Source organism: Lissotriton vulgaris, chromosome 1_1 (assembly GCF_964263255.1).
Source record: "Lissotriton vulgaris chromosome 1_1, aLisVul1.2, whole genome shotgun sequence".
NCBI classification, from domain to species: domain Eukaryota; kingdom Metazoa; phylum Chordata; class Amphibia; order Caudata; family Salamandridae; genus Lissotriton; species Lissotriton vulgaris.
The window spans coordinates 218,412,792-218,429,273 of record NC_141685.1 but is presented as its reverse complement, the minus strand read 5'-3'; the positions used below and the strand labels follow the sequence as shown (position 1 = coordinate 218,429,273).

The following is a 16,482-nucleotide window of genomic DNA, read 5'->3' as shown; positions in this document are numbered from 1 at the left end:
TCGAGGTAATGCATCACATTTCGAAAACCCGTTTTCTTCGTGTAAACCCATTGTAGAAAACTACTGAATTTCTCAAAATATGCACATGATATAGAGCACCCCATCGGCATACACCTATCCATGTAATACGAACCTTGAAACATGAATCCCAAAAGCCGTTGGTCTTCCGGGTATACCGGGAGCAAACGGAACGCTGACTCGATATCAGATTTCGCCATCAGCGTCCCGGGCCCCAGGCGATTCAAAATGGCTACGGCCTCATCGAATGATGCGTACCGCACCGAACATATCTCTGGGTCAATTGCGTCGTTTACAGAAAGGCCATGAGGCGCTGATAAATTGTGAATCAATCGAAACTCACCTGGGTCCTTCTTGGGGACCACCCCTAAAGGAGAACACACAAAATTCTGTACCGGGGGAACACTAAACGGGCCGGCAACCCGACCTCGGGTAACCTCTTTCCGGATCTTATCCTGTACTACAGTCGTATGCTGCAAGACGGAAAGTTGGTTTTTGCATGACCCGACACCCTGAAAGTTCCCCACCGGGATGCGGAAACCATATGAAAAACCGTTTCGTAGCACCCCAGCTGAAGTACGATCTGGGTATTCGCTGAGCCAAGGAATCATCGCCAGGGTATCAATCGGGGTTGGTAAAGGCGCCCCTCGGACTATATTAGACCTGTTTGGCGCCCCCTCTACCCCCATTTTCACCCGATTTGGCTCTGCACGAGGACTCAGGATGGGGTGCCCCACAACCACTACATTCGTGTTTGAATTTACAGGATCCTGGGGGCCTAGTACATTTACTTCTGTTGAAATTGAAACAGAAACCCCTCCTCCCTGTATTGCCGGTGGGTCTCGGGTAATCATCTGTACCCGTACCCGACCAAAAGGGCGTCCCCCCATTTTGGCGGGAGGATTCACCAACAGTACTCCCCACCAACGGCACTTTCAACATCCCCGACTCTTGCATCTTATTCCATGTCAAAGAATCGTAACAGTCCCAGGTTAAACTTTTGTTATGCTCCATCGCTTTCCTGAAAAGGTTGTCATAACAGAACCATTGGTTACCTTGGTGCGTTGTCGAGTACCCCATAATTCGTGACTGATATACTGGAAATTCAGGGAGCAATTCAGGCCTACGTTCCCCCAAAATTGACGTAAAAATTCCCCAAGCATTACCCCAGTTGCCAATATTCTCATTCACTTTAAAGGCGGCCATTTTTGCGCGCCAAACACTTGGATGCATCAGATCCTTTTGGCCCTTAACAGTTTCAACCTCATAATGATCAACGAGCAAGGAGAAAATGTTTACGTATTCCCCCGCCCAAATCTTTTCCTTTATTGCCAAAGGAACATGTTGCCCCAACTTTTCCCTACGAGAGGGTGTTGACTCGTCCCTTGCGATCGGCAATGGCCGCTTACCTGCACCGGACGCTGCCTCCGCCACTCGTGGCTTGTCTATCACCGCATCCGACGCGGGCACCTTGGCTGTATCACGTTTCTCGCGCAACTGCTTAATGAGTGCTTGCGCTTCGGCAGCCGTGGCGCCCCCGCTACCGTCCCCCAACCACGCCGCTAACTGTGCCGCCAACTCGGGAGGCATGTCTTCAGTGGATGTCGGGGTAACTACTACGGGAATCGGATTCCCCTCCTCCGGTACCGGGGCCGGTACCGGGGCTGGCGCCTCGAGCGGGGAACAGGGAACCGGGACGTCTCCCCCGACCGGCCCCCTTCTCGGCCTCTTTGGCTTCCCTCCGGCCGGTGGACGCCCCGATCCCTCCTCGCCGTCTCGCTCCGCCAACCGCTTCTTAATTTCGGACATGTCCTTCATGAGGGCCCGAACCAACTGGTCAGTCGACATTCTCTTCGCGCCTTTCTTGGGCATCTTTTCAGACGAAGTATCTAAAAGACAAAAAGAGAGATTAAAACGCTCAAAATTGGCTCTTCGTTCTGTCCCGAGCTCACGTGCAGCGAGGAGGTGCAGCTTCAGAGCACAAGAACAAGAGGATGTCTGCTGGTCTTGCGTCCCTTTTTATCCGTCTTCAGGGCGGGCGTATACCCGCCCCTGCCTGCCCCGAGGGCGTGGCTGGCTACGTCGGTGTCTAGGCCAGCCCACTCTAGGGCGGGAACGAGCGCGCCCCAGCTACGCCGCTTCGGGCATACCAGCTGAGGCGCGCCTCCCGCCCAAAAATGGCTTCCCGGGGGGATCGAGGCACTCGGCCATACGTTCGGGGGGACCGAGTTGGTCGCCCCTTTCCATATGTGTGTTCTCATGCCTCTTGTGTATAAAGGGTCAGAGAGTGAGCAGGGCAGCAGGTGAGGAGAAAGCAGCCTCCTGGTCACAGGAACGGGGATTGTGCTTGAGAAACTCAGGGATGCAAAGACCTCCCTCGGGTATTACAGCTAATTTTCGGCTGCAGACATGGGGTTGAAGCACACTTGCCCAGCCTCGACACTAATGTTTTGGGATGATTAAAACGTTACTAAATTTTAGCTTCAACTCGGGCACCTGCTTTATTTATATCTGTAAGTGCTTCCTGTTGAGGTTTAATTTTTGACCCATAGGAAGCACTTACAGAGTTAAGGCAGGTGCCCGAGTTGAAGCTAACTTTGTAACCATTTTAGAATGGCACCAGCAAGCACTCTGGCAGCTTGCCGGTGCCATTCTAAAATGGTTACAAAGTTAGCATCAACTCGAGCACCTGCCTTAACTGTGCTTCCTGTGGGCCCAAAAAATAATCCACCCGCTCGCGAATTCGTGAATTTTTCGGCAATATCGCGAGATTTGCGGATAGCGAAATTGCCAAAAATTCGCACATTTCGCGAGCAGAGCGGATTTTGCGCCCATACTTAGTAAGTACTGCTACAAGGAATTAGAGCATAATAAAATGCCTGCTAGAACTGTGCATTATAAGTTAGAACTCATTCCATTTCCAAAAACAATTCAAGGTTTAAATATGTATGAGTCCATTCTTTCCCATACCTTACATCTTTTTCAGGCTATAGTTCGGATGATGCCAAAGGCAGGCAAGTTACCCCCAACAGAGCTGCAGAGCTGCAGAAAGGTGTACACGGAGAGTAGTGGATTTGCCATTAGATGTCAAGAAAAAATATTGAAACAGTAGGGGTAGGCAGAGATTTAGAGGAAGGACTAGAAATTATTGTAAATGGTGTGCCTACCAGGAAGATGTGGCAGGAGTTAGTACATGTTGTCAAAGGTACAAAAGCAAGTTTATATTTAGTACAAAACATTGTTTACAAGAGAAATGTGGAAAGCCTGCAAGATATCACACATATGGAGGATCAGACAATCCCATTAACAGGTTAAATTGAGAAGGTGGATCAGTCCAGAATAGAAGACATTATTGAACATTTGAGCATCCTCCCTTTGCAAGAGGTCTGTTGAGCTGTTTTAAATGAGGGAAGCAAAAGGAGCTACATTTAGTGAGTGGGAAAAAAGTTTAGAAGCTAGGTTATTCCGCATATTTTTCCTACTGGAGTAGGTGGTAGGTATAATGAGCGGCCTGTGCAAATACCTGCAGCTGAGTATAAATGTAGTAGGGTTTATTAGGAAACCCTAGATTTTGGCAGCGTATTCCATACATATTTCTCCTACTATTTGAGAATAACTTGTCTGGCCTCTCATATGCCTTCAATGATTTTCTAAAAACAGGAATTAATTTGCATAATATATCAGTCTGAGAACTTTTGGAGAAAAGTCAAGGAAAATAATACAATTTAATAAACCTAATGACTATCAGCGTAGGGCCAATGAATATTGGTTTTTGTGCCATGGTGAAGTGAAGTGCATGTTGAGGAACCTTGGAGCACCTACCAGGTTCCTGACGCTGAGTTGTGCTGAACAAGCAAGGGATGACCTGCTAGAATTCTTGAATAAGGCAAATTCAAATATAAAAGACATTCATCTGAAGACGCCAGGAGAACTGTACTCACTGGAACTTGCAAATGTTTGCAGATATTTTAATCATAGATTTCAAGCAATAATGTCTTTCATCTTGAACAAACCAAAACCTCCAATTGGTGAACTGATTGATTTATTTTGGCATAAAGCGTACCCCCTATATTCACATGCTGTTGAGGGTACAAGATGCCCCAAAGTTTGGAACAGACAGTTATGGGTCTGTGTTATCTTTTATTGAGTATTATGTTACTTGCTCCATCCCAAAGGAGAGTAGTGACAACATATTAAGACAAAAAGTACTAGAATTCCAAAATCATAGATATGGGAAACATTGTCAACAAAAATACAGAGCAAAAGGGAGATTGTATACAAGATATCAGTTTTCCATGACCTGTCATCTCACAAGAAAGAGTCAACAGCTTTTTGCCACAAAAACAAGCATACATACAACCTAACTTTAATTATTGCAATCTTGTGATTCTGAAGATGTGGAATGCAAACATGGAGGTACCATTTGTTGCAGACAACTCAATTGCTGATGCTCGGTATGTTACATCTTATATATCAAAGTCAAAGACAGAAAAAACTGAGATGAAGGAGATGTAGAATGAGATTTCATCAGAAAAGAGTCTTATGATGAAATTGTACACTTTTTGTTTGAAAATTCTTTCTCACAGAAAGATAGACTCCGAAAAATGTATATTCTGGTTAAGCTTAGCTATTATTTTTTCAAAATCTAGAGGAGTTCTATGGGTGAGTTTAAGGCTTGCTAATACTGAAGAAATGTACTGAAATGTAATATCTTGAGGAATTTGAGCCACATAATACAGATGTTCTGCAGAGCAACATGCTGCATCTATACTAGTCAAGAAGAAGACCTCATCTTGAAAGGATGTGTCTCTATGAAATACTTCAACATCACACTTTCAGTTGTAATGTCAGTGAAAACATAGATGAAGGTACAATTGCTGTTGCTGGATGTCAAGGATGTTTGGTGAGACATAACAAATAAATTGTAATCAACAATCAAAAGCTAAGTTGCCCAACTCCAGACAAAAGAGAGTTTTTCTATTTAGCCTTGTTATAGTTATTTAAGCCATGGTGAACTGAAAGTAAGCTACTTACAGAATTTGAATGTTATAAAGACTCATTCAATGCTGTGAAAGACAGCATTGAGTCCTGTGTGTTTCCAGTGTATCTTTAAATGTTGAAAGAAGAGATTGAACAAGAAAAAACAATTGCTGCTGAGATAGCCAGAGAGAGTTCTCAGAGCAGTCACATTTCAGCAGGTCAAAGTCAAGATCCTCTGGAACTGACAATCATTGAACATGAAGATGCAATAAATATGAATGAAGTGGGTAATACAATGTAGCCAGAAATGCCAATTGAATGCAGATCAGAAAGTGATCATGTTGAACATACAAGCCAGTTCTATTGTAGATATGTGGCCAAGCTCATACTGGAAAAAGCTTCTTGATTAAAGTACTGACAAGTTACCTACAGAATACAACAGATTCCAATTTGTTGTGTTTAGTGACTGTACCAACAGGCTTAGCTGCTCACGATGTTAACTGAGTTACCCATCATTGATGATTAATGCTGCTGGTTGAACATGACAACAATTTACAATGCAACAAATTATCGATTGATGAAGTAAGCATAGAGTAAGCATGGTGTCTAACCTAATTTTAGCTTTTATACATTTAAGAATGCAGCAAATATTAAAACCTGACTTTGATGCACTTTTTGGGAGAAAACACTTAATAGACTTTAGAGACCTGCTACAACTATCTCCCGTACATAGAAAAGCCTGTATTTAAGAAAATACTACACAATTAAACAAAGAATTCACTAGGAAGTATTTAAAATGTAAACATTTGAGATAACTTTCAATACAAACATTTAATCCAAAATATGCGCCAAGCATCAGTCAGATATGCATTATGCAGATATACTAAAGAATTTGAGAGTGGGAATCCTCACAAACAAGGAAAATACATTATTTCAAACCTGTCTCATCAAAAATGTGTTTCCAAGTAAAGTTTTGCTGCTGAAGTAATGTATCATTTTGTTAAGAAAAAGAAGTCTATTGTTTGTTTGATGTCAACTCTTGAGGAGTGTAGTAAATTAAATGAACAATTATTGTTACTCGAAAAAGAAGAGAGCGTCAAAATTAGAGCAAATGATAACATGGAACATCAACGAGTTACAGTGCTGCTAACAGAAAAACTGCAATCAAAATTGGATAAATTAGAAAAGCTTGTGTTGAAACTGCAGGAATAGAAAAACAGTTATGTACCTGTAAAATTGTTGTGTAATCTTACATCATAATTTAAATGTTGAAGAAGGGCTAGAGAATCGCACAATGGGTAAAGTTAGGAAATGTAGTAATTATCCAAACAGAAATGATTTGGAATACTTAGCTATAAAAGTTGATGATATTGCTAAACTTAAGGAGATTGGTAGATGTATGTACATTTCCTACTTGTAAAAGACTTGCATGTCCTGCAAAAACAGTTCTGGGTGTCTTCAGTGTATGCAGTAAACTATTCTCAAATCACAAAGTGTTAATGTAGATGCAGGTCTTGGTGGTAGTGTTTTCAAAGAAGGAATGTCATATGTTGCTTTGTCATGAATTAGAACATGTTCTGGTGTATTTCTTATTGATTTTGATGAGAAGAAAGTAAGTGCTGATGTGAGCTGTGTAACAGAGTAGCTTCGGTTAAGAGCTCAATATGCTCCTCATTTAGGCCAGTATCCTATGGTTAAAAAAGAAATACTGAGTCCAAAGCAGAGATTATCAAAACAGTCTATCAGAGTTGAACAGAAAGATGAACAAAAAGAAAATCAACAAGGTTTATTAAGTTGTTGATATTATTTTATTATGTTGAAGTGAATTAGTTTTCTTCTAATGTTACATTAACTGGAGTTGGGATAGTAAATTCCACCCCTCTGCAATCCGACTCTTTCCCTACTGTTGGACTCAGTGGACTGGGAATAGTAGATTTTACCCCTCCCTAAACCAACACTTTTCCTGCTGTTGGACTGACTGGAGGGGGAATAGTAAATATTACCCCTACGCTATTCAACACTGTCCCTACTGTTGCTTGGATTGACGTGGGAATAGTAAATGTTACCCCTCCCCCATACAACACTTTCCCTACTATTCCCCTGTGTAATAGTTTTTCTGCTGCTACAATGCATGAAGTGGGACTAGTACATTTTATTCATATTTACTCAAATAGTGGGTGCACTTTTGTATATATTGTAGTGGGAATAGTAAATGTATTAAATGTAAAATATTACAGTTTGTTTTAGTTTATTACAATCTATATCATTATGTTTTCATACTTAAAATTATAATAGTTTTAATTATTCATGTTTTATTGTGTATAATATTTTTGTGAATTGTACTTTTTTATGTTGGTTTGCATTTTTATTTGTTATTAAAATGGCTTGTTTTAAAAAAAAATACATATATTTTATTGGTTATGTAGAGATATATTTATTGTTTATATTTTTTAAATATTTTAAAAGTTCTTAAACATATTTGTAACTAGATATATGTAAATATTTAGATTTATATAGTTAAAAAATAATATTTTTTACTGACCATTATAAGTATGGGGTGGTGATATTTTTGACATCGATATTTATGTCACAATATTTTTGTATCTCGATTTCTCGAGAGGCGATAGTTTGTCCATATGCCTTTGGTTATAAATAGTGTTTGGGTTAGTGTGCCAGAGCTTGGGTTAGTGAACCAGTGTTTGGGTTAATGTGCCAGAACTTGGGTAAGTGTGCCAAAGGTTGGGTAAATTACTTCACAGTTTGGTTAATGTGCCAGTGTCTGGGTTAGTGTGTCAGGGTTTGGGTTAGAATGCCAGGGATGTGTGTTTGGATGAGTGTGCAAGGGGTTGGGTGAGTGTGCCAGAGGGTGGGTTAGTGTGCCAGGGTTTGGGTTAGCGTGCCCAAGGTTGAGTAAAGGTGTCACAGTTGGGTTAGTGTGCCTGGGTCTCTGTTGGTGTGCCAGTGTTTGCGATAGTATGTCAGGGTTTGGGTTAGAAAGCCAGGGATTGGGTTTGTGTAATAGGGTTTGGGTTAGTGTGCAAGGAGTTGAGTGAGTGTGCCAGAGGTTGGGTGAGTGTGCCATGGTTTGGGTTAGTGTTTACGGGTCTTTGTTAATGTGCCAGGGTTTGTGTTATTGTGCCAGTGCCTGGGTTAGTGTGCCTGGGTTTGGGTTAGTGTCCCATTGTTTGGGTTAGTTTGCCAGTGTTTGGGTTAATGTGCCAGGGCTTGGGCAAGTGTGCCAAAGGTTGGGTAAATGTGTCACAGTTGGGTTAGTTTGCCAGGGTTTAGGTTAGTGTGTGCAGGTTTGGGTTAACATGCCAGGGATTGGGTTTGTGTGATGGGGTTTGGGTTATTGTGCAAGAGGTTGAGTGAGTGTGCCAGAGGTTGGGTTAGTGTGCCAAAGTTTGGGTTAGTGTTCAGGGTCTGGGTTAATGTGTTAGGGCTTGTGTTAGTGTGCAATGGCTTGGGTTAGTGTGCCTCGGTTTGGGTTAGTGTCCCAGTGTTTGAGTTAGAGTGCCAGGGCCAGGGTTAGTGCACCAGGGTTTGGGTTAGTGTGCCAGGCTTTGGGTTAGTGTGCCACGGATTGGGTTACTGTGCCAGGGCTTGGGTTAGTGTGCAAGGTTTGGGCTAGTGTGCCAGGGTTTGAGTTAGTGTGCCAGTGTTTAGGTTAGTGTGCCAGGGTCAGGGTTAGTGCGCTAGGGTGTGGGTTAGTGAGGCAGGCTTTCGGTTAGTGTGCCATGGGTTGGATTAGTTTGCCACGGTTTGGGTTATTGTGCAGGGTTTGGGTTAGTGTGCCAAGGTAGGTGTGCCTGTCTCAGTGCCAGATACAATGAGTGCACCTGCATGGTGCAGGAAGTGGAGCCTGAAGATCAGAAGCTTGTGAATGCTCTATGGTATGTCAGTGGCAGAGGAAGGGTTAAAGCAACTTTCTACTTTCACTTCTCCTTTGTTACACACGCAAAATATCCATGCAGTATAGTACCTTTGCCGCAGCAGCTGGAAAGAAACATGACTAATACTGGAAGGAACAAAATGACAAATACGGTCCCAATTGACTCCTCATTTGATAAGGCTGAAAAAAAAAGAAATATGTGTTTTATGTTAGGACCACTCTGCAGTGTTAATGTGTGTAGTTCAGATAATAAACATTAATTTGTATGAACAACTGATTGTAAAAGTTACTCAAAGATAATTAGCACTTCATCCATATTTGACGTTTCTAGAATATATTCAAACATTGTGAATCAAGTAGCATTTTGTTCAGTCATTTAAATATTTGATTCTGTCCATTCAAACTATATTCAGTACCTTTCTGTAATGTACCCAGTACTTTATTTGCCATAGGTAAGATTTTTCTTGGACATGGCTCCCTCATGCACAGAGTCCCGGAACCCCAGCTATACCTCACTGACGAGGCCTCAGTAAGATTGACAGATTTGAGAGTGCCTGTGATCCCATCTGGAGGGGATCCAGCCTGGTAGCTCAGTCTAAGACATGGGTACTCACAAACATTTGCCCATGGGCCACAAAGTACGGTTTGTAGTGTGCCAGAGGGCCGCACTGATGCCAGCAGGGTGGCTGAAGGGGGACTGTGTGAGTCATGCATTGTGTAAGGAGGTTCAAAAACATGTTAAATAAACAGGCACGCATTTATTTGCAGGTTAATAAATGCTTGCCCATTTTATTTAACATCTTTTTGTAAATATTAGTGCTGCTGTTCTCAAGGGGGCCGCATTTAAAGGTCAAGAGGGCCGCAAGTGGCCCCTGGGCCGTAATTTGAGTATCACTGGTGTAGGATGTTCCTATTGGACTGCTTTGTATATGGCTCGTCTCTGTCTAGAGTGTCAAAGTGGGTGAAAAATGAGTGACGGAAATGTGGCCCATGAGACTGCCAGAGGCTCTGATAAATCCTACCATTAAATCCATCATCTTGTTGTTTGGTGACATTTTCTAATAGAGAGCGCTTCCTCTGCCTTGCTAATTTAGGAGTGTGCAAAACCAGAAGTTGTAGTGGAGGACAGCGCTATGCTGCCATGGTTCCGTGCTGGTTGTGGGGAAATGAATAAAATAGGTACTGGGAAGGCGCAGAGCTCAAATAAAAGACAAGCCCTTAATGGCTGATTGCTCGTTCCTCTGTGTGCGTTGGAAAAATTGGGTTTCTGGAAAAGAAGCCAGTGTGTGAAATCGGAAGTGTGGTAGATGGTGCTATGCTTGTCACTCCGCTCGTTGCAGGCAACTTAAGGATTCAGGAAAAATGAAAAACTGGTTAAATAAACAAAAGTAAAATAAAAATTAATAAGTGAAGCAAGCGCTCAACTGTAGCTTGCTCTCATGAGAGATTCAAATTTGTAATACAGGTGATTGCGGAGCCATAATTGTTTAGAGATGAGGACCTAATTCCACTGATGTTGCACCACAGTAGACTCGAATGGCCCAGAGTGAATATAGTGGTTAATGTGAGTCTGATAGGCATTGGACTATGTCAAAAGGTCAAAATAAAGTGTTCCTTAAGGAGATTTTTACAAACTTCCTGTACTGGGTGGGGTGACACCCATTACGACACAAGGGTCAAAGTTGGAAATTTTATAAATCGATACATCCTGTCCAGATATTCCCCCTTTAGATATCGGTGAGTAGGGTCATACGTAGATGGTAGGGACGTAGTAAATGATCACAAGGCCTCACTGGATCCAGGTTGATTCCGGAATGATAAATGAAAGACTGTGATAAATGGCCATCGCTTTAACCCTTTCAGTGCGGCGGCTATTCCGCCGCAATGCTAAGGGGCGGGGGGGGGCGCGGCGCTCCCACGCTGGTGACGGAACCGCTCCGTCACGCCCCACGGGTGAGCTGTGCTTGTGATGGAACAGTTCCGTCACAGCCCCGCCCACTCAATAGAACGAGCGCGCAGGCGCAAAATCAGCGCCGCGCAGGCACGGCAAGCAGGCCGTGACGGAACGGTTCCGTCACCAGCACAGCCCACCCTAGGGGCGTGACAGAACGGTTCCATCACCAGCATGGGAGGGGTTAATGGGCACAGTTTACAGATTCACGTAAACTAGCCCCAGGGTATTTTGTCATTTAGACCATTTATATGGGTGTCCAGATGGAACTCCCATCATTGTCCTTTCTCTAGCAGTCCACTCTTGCCATGTCGTTGTTCAATGGTAGTCCATTTAAGATCTCCTATGCTATGTGCTGAGTTCAGCTAGTGCGCCGCCATCTGGGTGGTGCTCATCTTGCATCGGACAATACTCTTATTTTCTCCTATGCGGATCTTGTTCGATCTTGATGTCATGGTGATCTACTCTAGGCCAAATGGGCATGTGACCATGTGAACAACAGTTTTACTATAATAGTTGGTAAACCTTCTTTGCTCCCACTCTGTTCCCTTTCTGAATTTAATGTGTCTACTCCTCTTAGTTAGGTGACATGTACTGCAATTCCCACATGGGTGGTGTCCCTGGACTGGTGGGAGGAGAGTATTCATGATGCTCGTAGATTGCCCCATATGTGGTCTGGTGTGAACAAGCATATCTCTCAGATTGTGTCCCCTCTTGTGCGCAGACATGGGTTTTGGTAAGAGGAGTCTCCCACAGTTCAAGATTCTCCAGTGTTTGTTCACTATTTTGGATATGTGATTAGAATGAGGGTTGTATGTATGTATGTATGTATTGGCATTTATATAGCGCACTACTTACCCGTAGGGTTCCAAGGCGCTTCGACCGCTGCGAAACCCTTCCTGGCTTCCCTGAGAGATGGTCCCTTAATGGGTATCTCCAGGGTGAGACCAGGCATCCCCGGCGGTCTGGTGGGGCCGTTAGTGAAGATGAGGCAAGCTAATGCCCAGAGTTGCCGAGTGTGATCGCTGATCAGAGTGCGCACCGAGGCGAGAGAATTATCGAGTCCGCTGACCCTGGTCCAGAAACCTGCCGCGCCGGGAATCGAACCCTGGTCCCGGGCCGTCCTCTGCTCTCGGGTCTGCCGCCTCTAACCAGTGAGCCACACTACTTCACAGGGTTGAATGTGGTCACACAAATTAGTCTCTCCTCTTGCTCCCTTGGTATTCTGTCTTACAAGAGTGCCTCTCTATTATTTTTCCTTGCTCTCTTCATGCCCTTGTTAATGACAGCAGCTGGGTAGTTACGTCTTTCCAGTTTGGTTTTCAGATCTGAGGCTGCTCTCTGATACTTATTGCCAGTTTTTACCTTGTCTACAGATATTGACTGTAGACACCCTTCCACCCGATGTCAGGCACATGGGGAATTGTCTCTATTTAAACAAGTATGTACGCTCGAGTATTTCTTTTCCATTGTACATACCGGGGTTAATATTTCAGACCTAGCAGTCAGTATTCAGAGTGTGTGCTTTTTGTTACGTGTTTGTGTTTCTTGTATTGTCCTTTGCATTTACAGGACACAGCACTAATGCATTTCTTCACGATAATGACGATATGACTGTATGATGACATACAGCCTGATTCATCAAAGACCCGTTTTGCGAGTCTATAATAGCGATGCATAAGGAGTCGCTATTACAGACTCGCAAAACGGGATTCATGTAGGAATCGCAAAAAGAATTGCGATTCCCACGCATTCCTTATTTGCGATTAGCAAATTGCTAATCGCAAATAAGGAATAACTCTCCATTCATTCCTATGGGCCAAAAGGCCCATAGGAATGAATGGGGAGTATTCCTTATTTGCGATTAGCAATTAGCTAATCGCAAATAAGATAGCGATTTTAAGGGTGCAGGGGTGTCCAAAGGACACCCTGTAGCACCCCTTAAATGCAAATTGAAACAGGTGTTGCGCACACACATGTCCAAAGGACATGTGTGTGTGCAACATGCAACTTAGAAAAATGTTTTTAAAAGCATTTTTCTAAGTTTTCGCTATTTACCACAAGGTTTGACCTCGCGGTAAATAGCGAGCCGAAATTGCGAATTCGCAATTTTTAAATGGATGATGAATTGCATTTAAGGAATCTCAAATAGAGATTCCTTAAATGTAATTCCTCGCAAAATTGCGAAATCGCTATTACCGATTTTTGCATTTGGGATGATGAATCCCAAATGCAAAAATAGCGCTCGCAAAGGGCCAGATTCTCAGAATCTGGCCCTTTGCGAGCCGATTTCGGCTTGATGAATCAGGCTGTTTGTGATTTATTTCATCACCACATATATCACTTTTTTACAGTACACCACTAATATCGCCGTTTGCAGCTCTTGTCTTGCTGTTTTAATTGTGTGCTTTTTCTTACAGATTCTCACTTAAATTATCTATTAGGTACTGTTTTAAATGCATGTGTATGTGCCTTTTTTCACGTAATTAGCAACATACATATTTTCTCTGATTTCCTACTTTAACAACAATGAATTGTTAGAGTAGCGAGATAAGAAGTGATCAGTTTTTTGTCCTGAAGAGGAAGCTGGTGCGCTTCGAAACTTGTTGACAAACACAGGAGGGATCGCTCATTAAAGCAGGACACCTTGGAATCACCCATTTAATAGTACGAGCTCCTCAGGAATATTAAAATAGTTTTTCCACTTGAGCCAGGTACTTTTATAGACACTTTTTTCACTTTCCCTTGAGCATTCCACTCACACTTCTCTACATAACACATAGTACTGATCGTCAGTGCTCCGGCGCAGTCGGAGGTAGTAGCACGCCCCATCCTGCAGCGGGGCGGGAAGACCCCTATGATGAAACATGACACCAAGGGCCCTATTGGTGTGTGAGGGGTGTGTTAACAAACACTTTGTGCTTCCAATCGTTGTGGGATATGTACACGGCTAGTAAGTTCATTTGTCCTGATCTTTGTTTAGGGGTGGAACTACATGTTTATGAGCATTTATAGAGGAGGAGGTATCCACCTCCCAGTGTTCTTTGTGGACACTACCGCTTCACTCCCTCTTTTGGTTTTTGTAATTTTGAAAAGGTACCTACACGGGCCATTAGCTCATCAGTTTCTAACTTGCGAATTGTTATATACGCTTCCTTTAGATGTATAGATCGGGTATTCTTAAAAAATTGAAGCAAAAACTGATGGGTGTATAGGCTATAAAATTGCAAAAGAAGGAGAAATGGAGTGCTGGCTGCCTACTCCTGCCATCACATGGGGAAGGTGTTTCATTCAGATTCGCAGTATACCCTAAAGGAAAACACAGAAAATGTAACTGTGCCATCGCTTAAACGAAACAATAATCCCCTCTCCCAATGTCCAATTGGCTTTAGTAGTTACTGAGGGGGTTATTTGATTCTTCCATAATTGGCAAATAACTTTCTACAGAGTTTTTCTGGATCTCCCTTTTGAATCTTAAAGTCCTGTAGTGCTCATATAAAACACCCCAGGTCACTTTTTTATTTCTGCCAATGGATTCATCCGGGTTTGTGAAAATCTGTGCGTGGTTGATACTACTCAGACCATCCCTTACTGCAGCGAGCCATGGTATATCTTTCCCCTTGTCACACTTGAGGCAGTCTCTCATGAACTCTCTAGTCAGAGATGCTGCATGATTCTTCCAAATCGCAAGCCAAAAGAGAACGGGTTGTGCCTTTACGAAGTCTTCAACATAGTGTAATTTTTGTTCTGCATGGCAAATAAACTGTGAGGTAGGAATCGGGGCATCCATTATTTTCCTATATTTTTTTTTTCTTCAAGTTCAATACTATAATACTTGTGTGTCCCCATTTTTCAGCGCTGTCTGTCACAGTTGGAATGCACTGTGTTTTGTAAATTTTCAAAAGTGCTAATATTATCCCTGTCTTTTTAGTCTGCGGTAGACTAACTTTAGCGAACTTGTTCCTGCTATGTGCCACATGGTCATTCCATTACCATAGGCAGAGAAAATAAGCCCAAGGCAGGGGAAGTGCTAGTACAATAACGTTTTTGATCATCTACAGCAATAGAATTTAAAAGATGCTTTCTTGGCCCGCAAGACATAATAAATGATTTTTTTTTAAATTAGTACTCAAATCTAGAATACCCACAAAATCCACAAAACCCTGGACTAAAATTCGTAAACCATCGGCGTTCGTCCCATTAAAACAGCAATATCAGCATACACTAAAGTGGGTACTAAATTTCCATTAATTTTGGGGACATCATCAGTAAGTACAATAAGGTATTTATGCAAATTGTTAACATATAAAATAAAAGGCAGGGAGGTCAAAACACACCCCTTCCTTACACCTCTATCAATTCTGATGTTGCCTGAAACTTCCCCACTAGTGTTAATCCTTACACGAGCACGTAGGTCTCTATGCAAGTATGCTAAAAACAGACCAAAACCTAATCTAAACCATACTCTAAAAGACTGACCATAAACGGGACCTATTAACAAAATCAAAGGCCGAGGTAAGGTCCAAAAAAAACAAATATACGGGTTTGCTTGGCTACAGTATATTTCCCAATGATTAATTTAAGGTCAAACATTGTTCGACAGTCCCTACTTTGCTTCGAAATCCCAGTTAGCCCGATTGTATAGTACAGTCATCCTTGGCCCAAGTCCTTATTCTGCTATACAGAATCCTACCTAAGCCTGTAACAGTTGGGTTGCAATTGATCATACTTTTTAAAAACTGGCACAATAATGCTTGTCGACCAGGTGCTTGGGAGTGGAGCATTGATTACATTTTTTTAAACATTTAATAAGAGGGGCGCCCAGAACTCAGGTTTAAGTTTAATCAGATCAAAAGGCAGCCCATCAGGACCTGGAGCTTTATTACTCAGACTTTGATTACCAGCATATTCAACTTCCTGCAAAATTATTTCAATCGCGAGTGGTCTTCAAGCTCTAAAAATGCTTCGCTCTGTGGAGGCAATGAAAAAATCATCAAAATGTGAGCTTCCCAAGCCTCACTTATCTCATTACAGCTTATGGAAGATAGTGGTTGAGCGAGGGATCTCATATTTTTGACTGCAGCCCAGAAAGCGTTCCCGTCTGCTCTTTCCTCTGTAAGACGGCTACCGTATACTTTTTCCTTAAGGATTTAATCAGTAAAACGTCTCTTGGGGTTTTTGATAATGCCTCTCGCAGCTGTCTAATAATTAGTGAACATTCACCATTAAACCATCTTGACCCAGGTTCCACTCTCGACATCGGTCTCGCAAATATAGACTTAATCCCCTCACATAATTTTCCAAAATCTCCAACTACCTCCAGATTAGGGTCCTGTAATGTCTGACATGAGTCGATAAGACTCGAGTAGACCCTATCCATCTTGGCGAAAAGATCGAGATAGTTAACTCCACCTCAAACCAATCTTAGGTTATTGGTGGAGGGTGTCAGACTCCGTGCACCACACTCATTGTTATAATATGGTTTGGTGGTGATTCGTACTTCTATCGTAATTGGGTTATGGTCGCCATGGATGGCAGGGAAAACCATAGCTTTAGTTAAACAATCCTCGAGGGTGGGAGAAATTAAAATATAATCAATGGTGGTGGCTCTACCCCTTCCTCTAAATGTTGGTTCCGGGGT

General features: G+C 42.6%; 1 protein-coding gene across 1 annotated transcript in view; it reads right to left on the bottom strand.

The window, feature by feature from the left end:
* The window catches only part of LOC147740928 (uncharacterized), a 272,292-nt gene that overhangs the window by 155,675 nt on the left and 100,135 nt on the right, over positions 1-16,482 (bottom strand). The window contains exon 7 of the mRNA XM_086936071.1: positions 8,981-9,070. Coding sequence (XP_086792197.1) covers positions 8,981-9,070 — 90 coding nt within the window. The remainder of the gene's footprint in view (positions 1-8,980; positions 9,071-16,482) is intronic.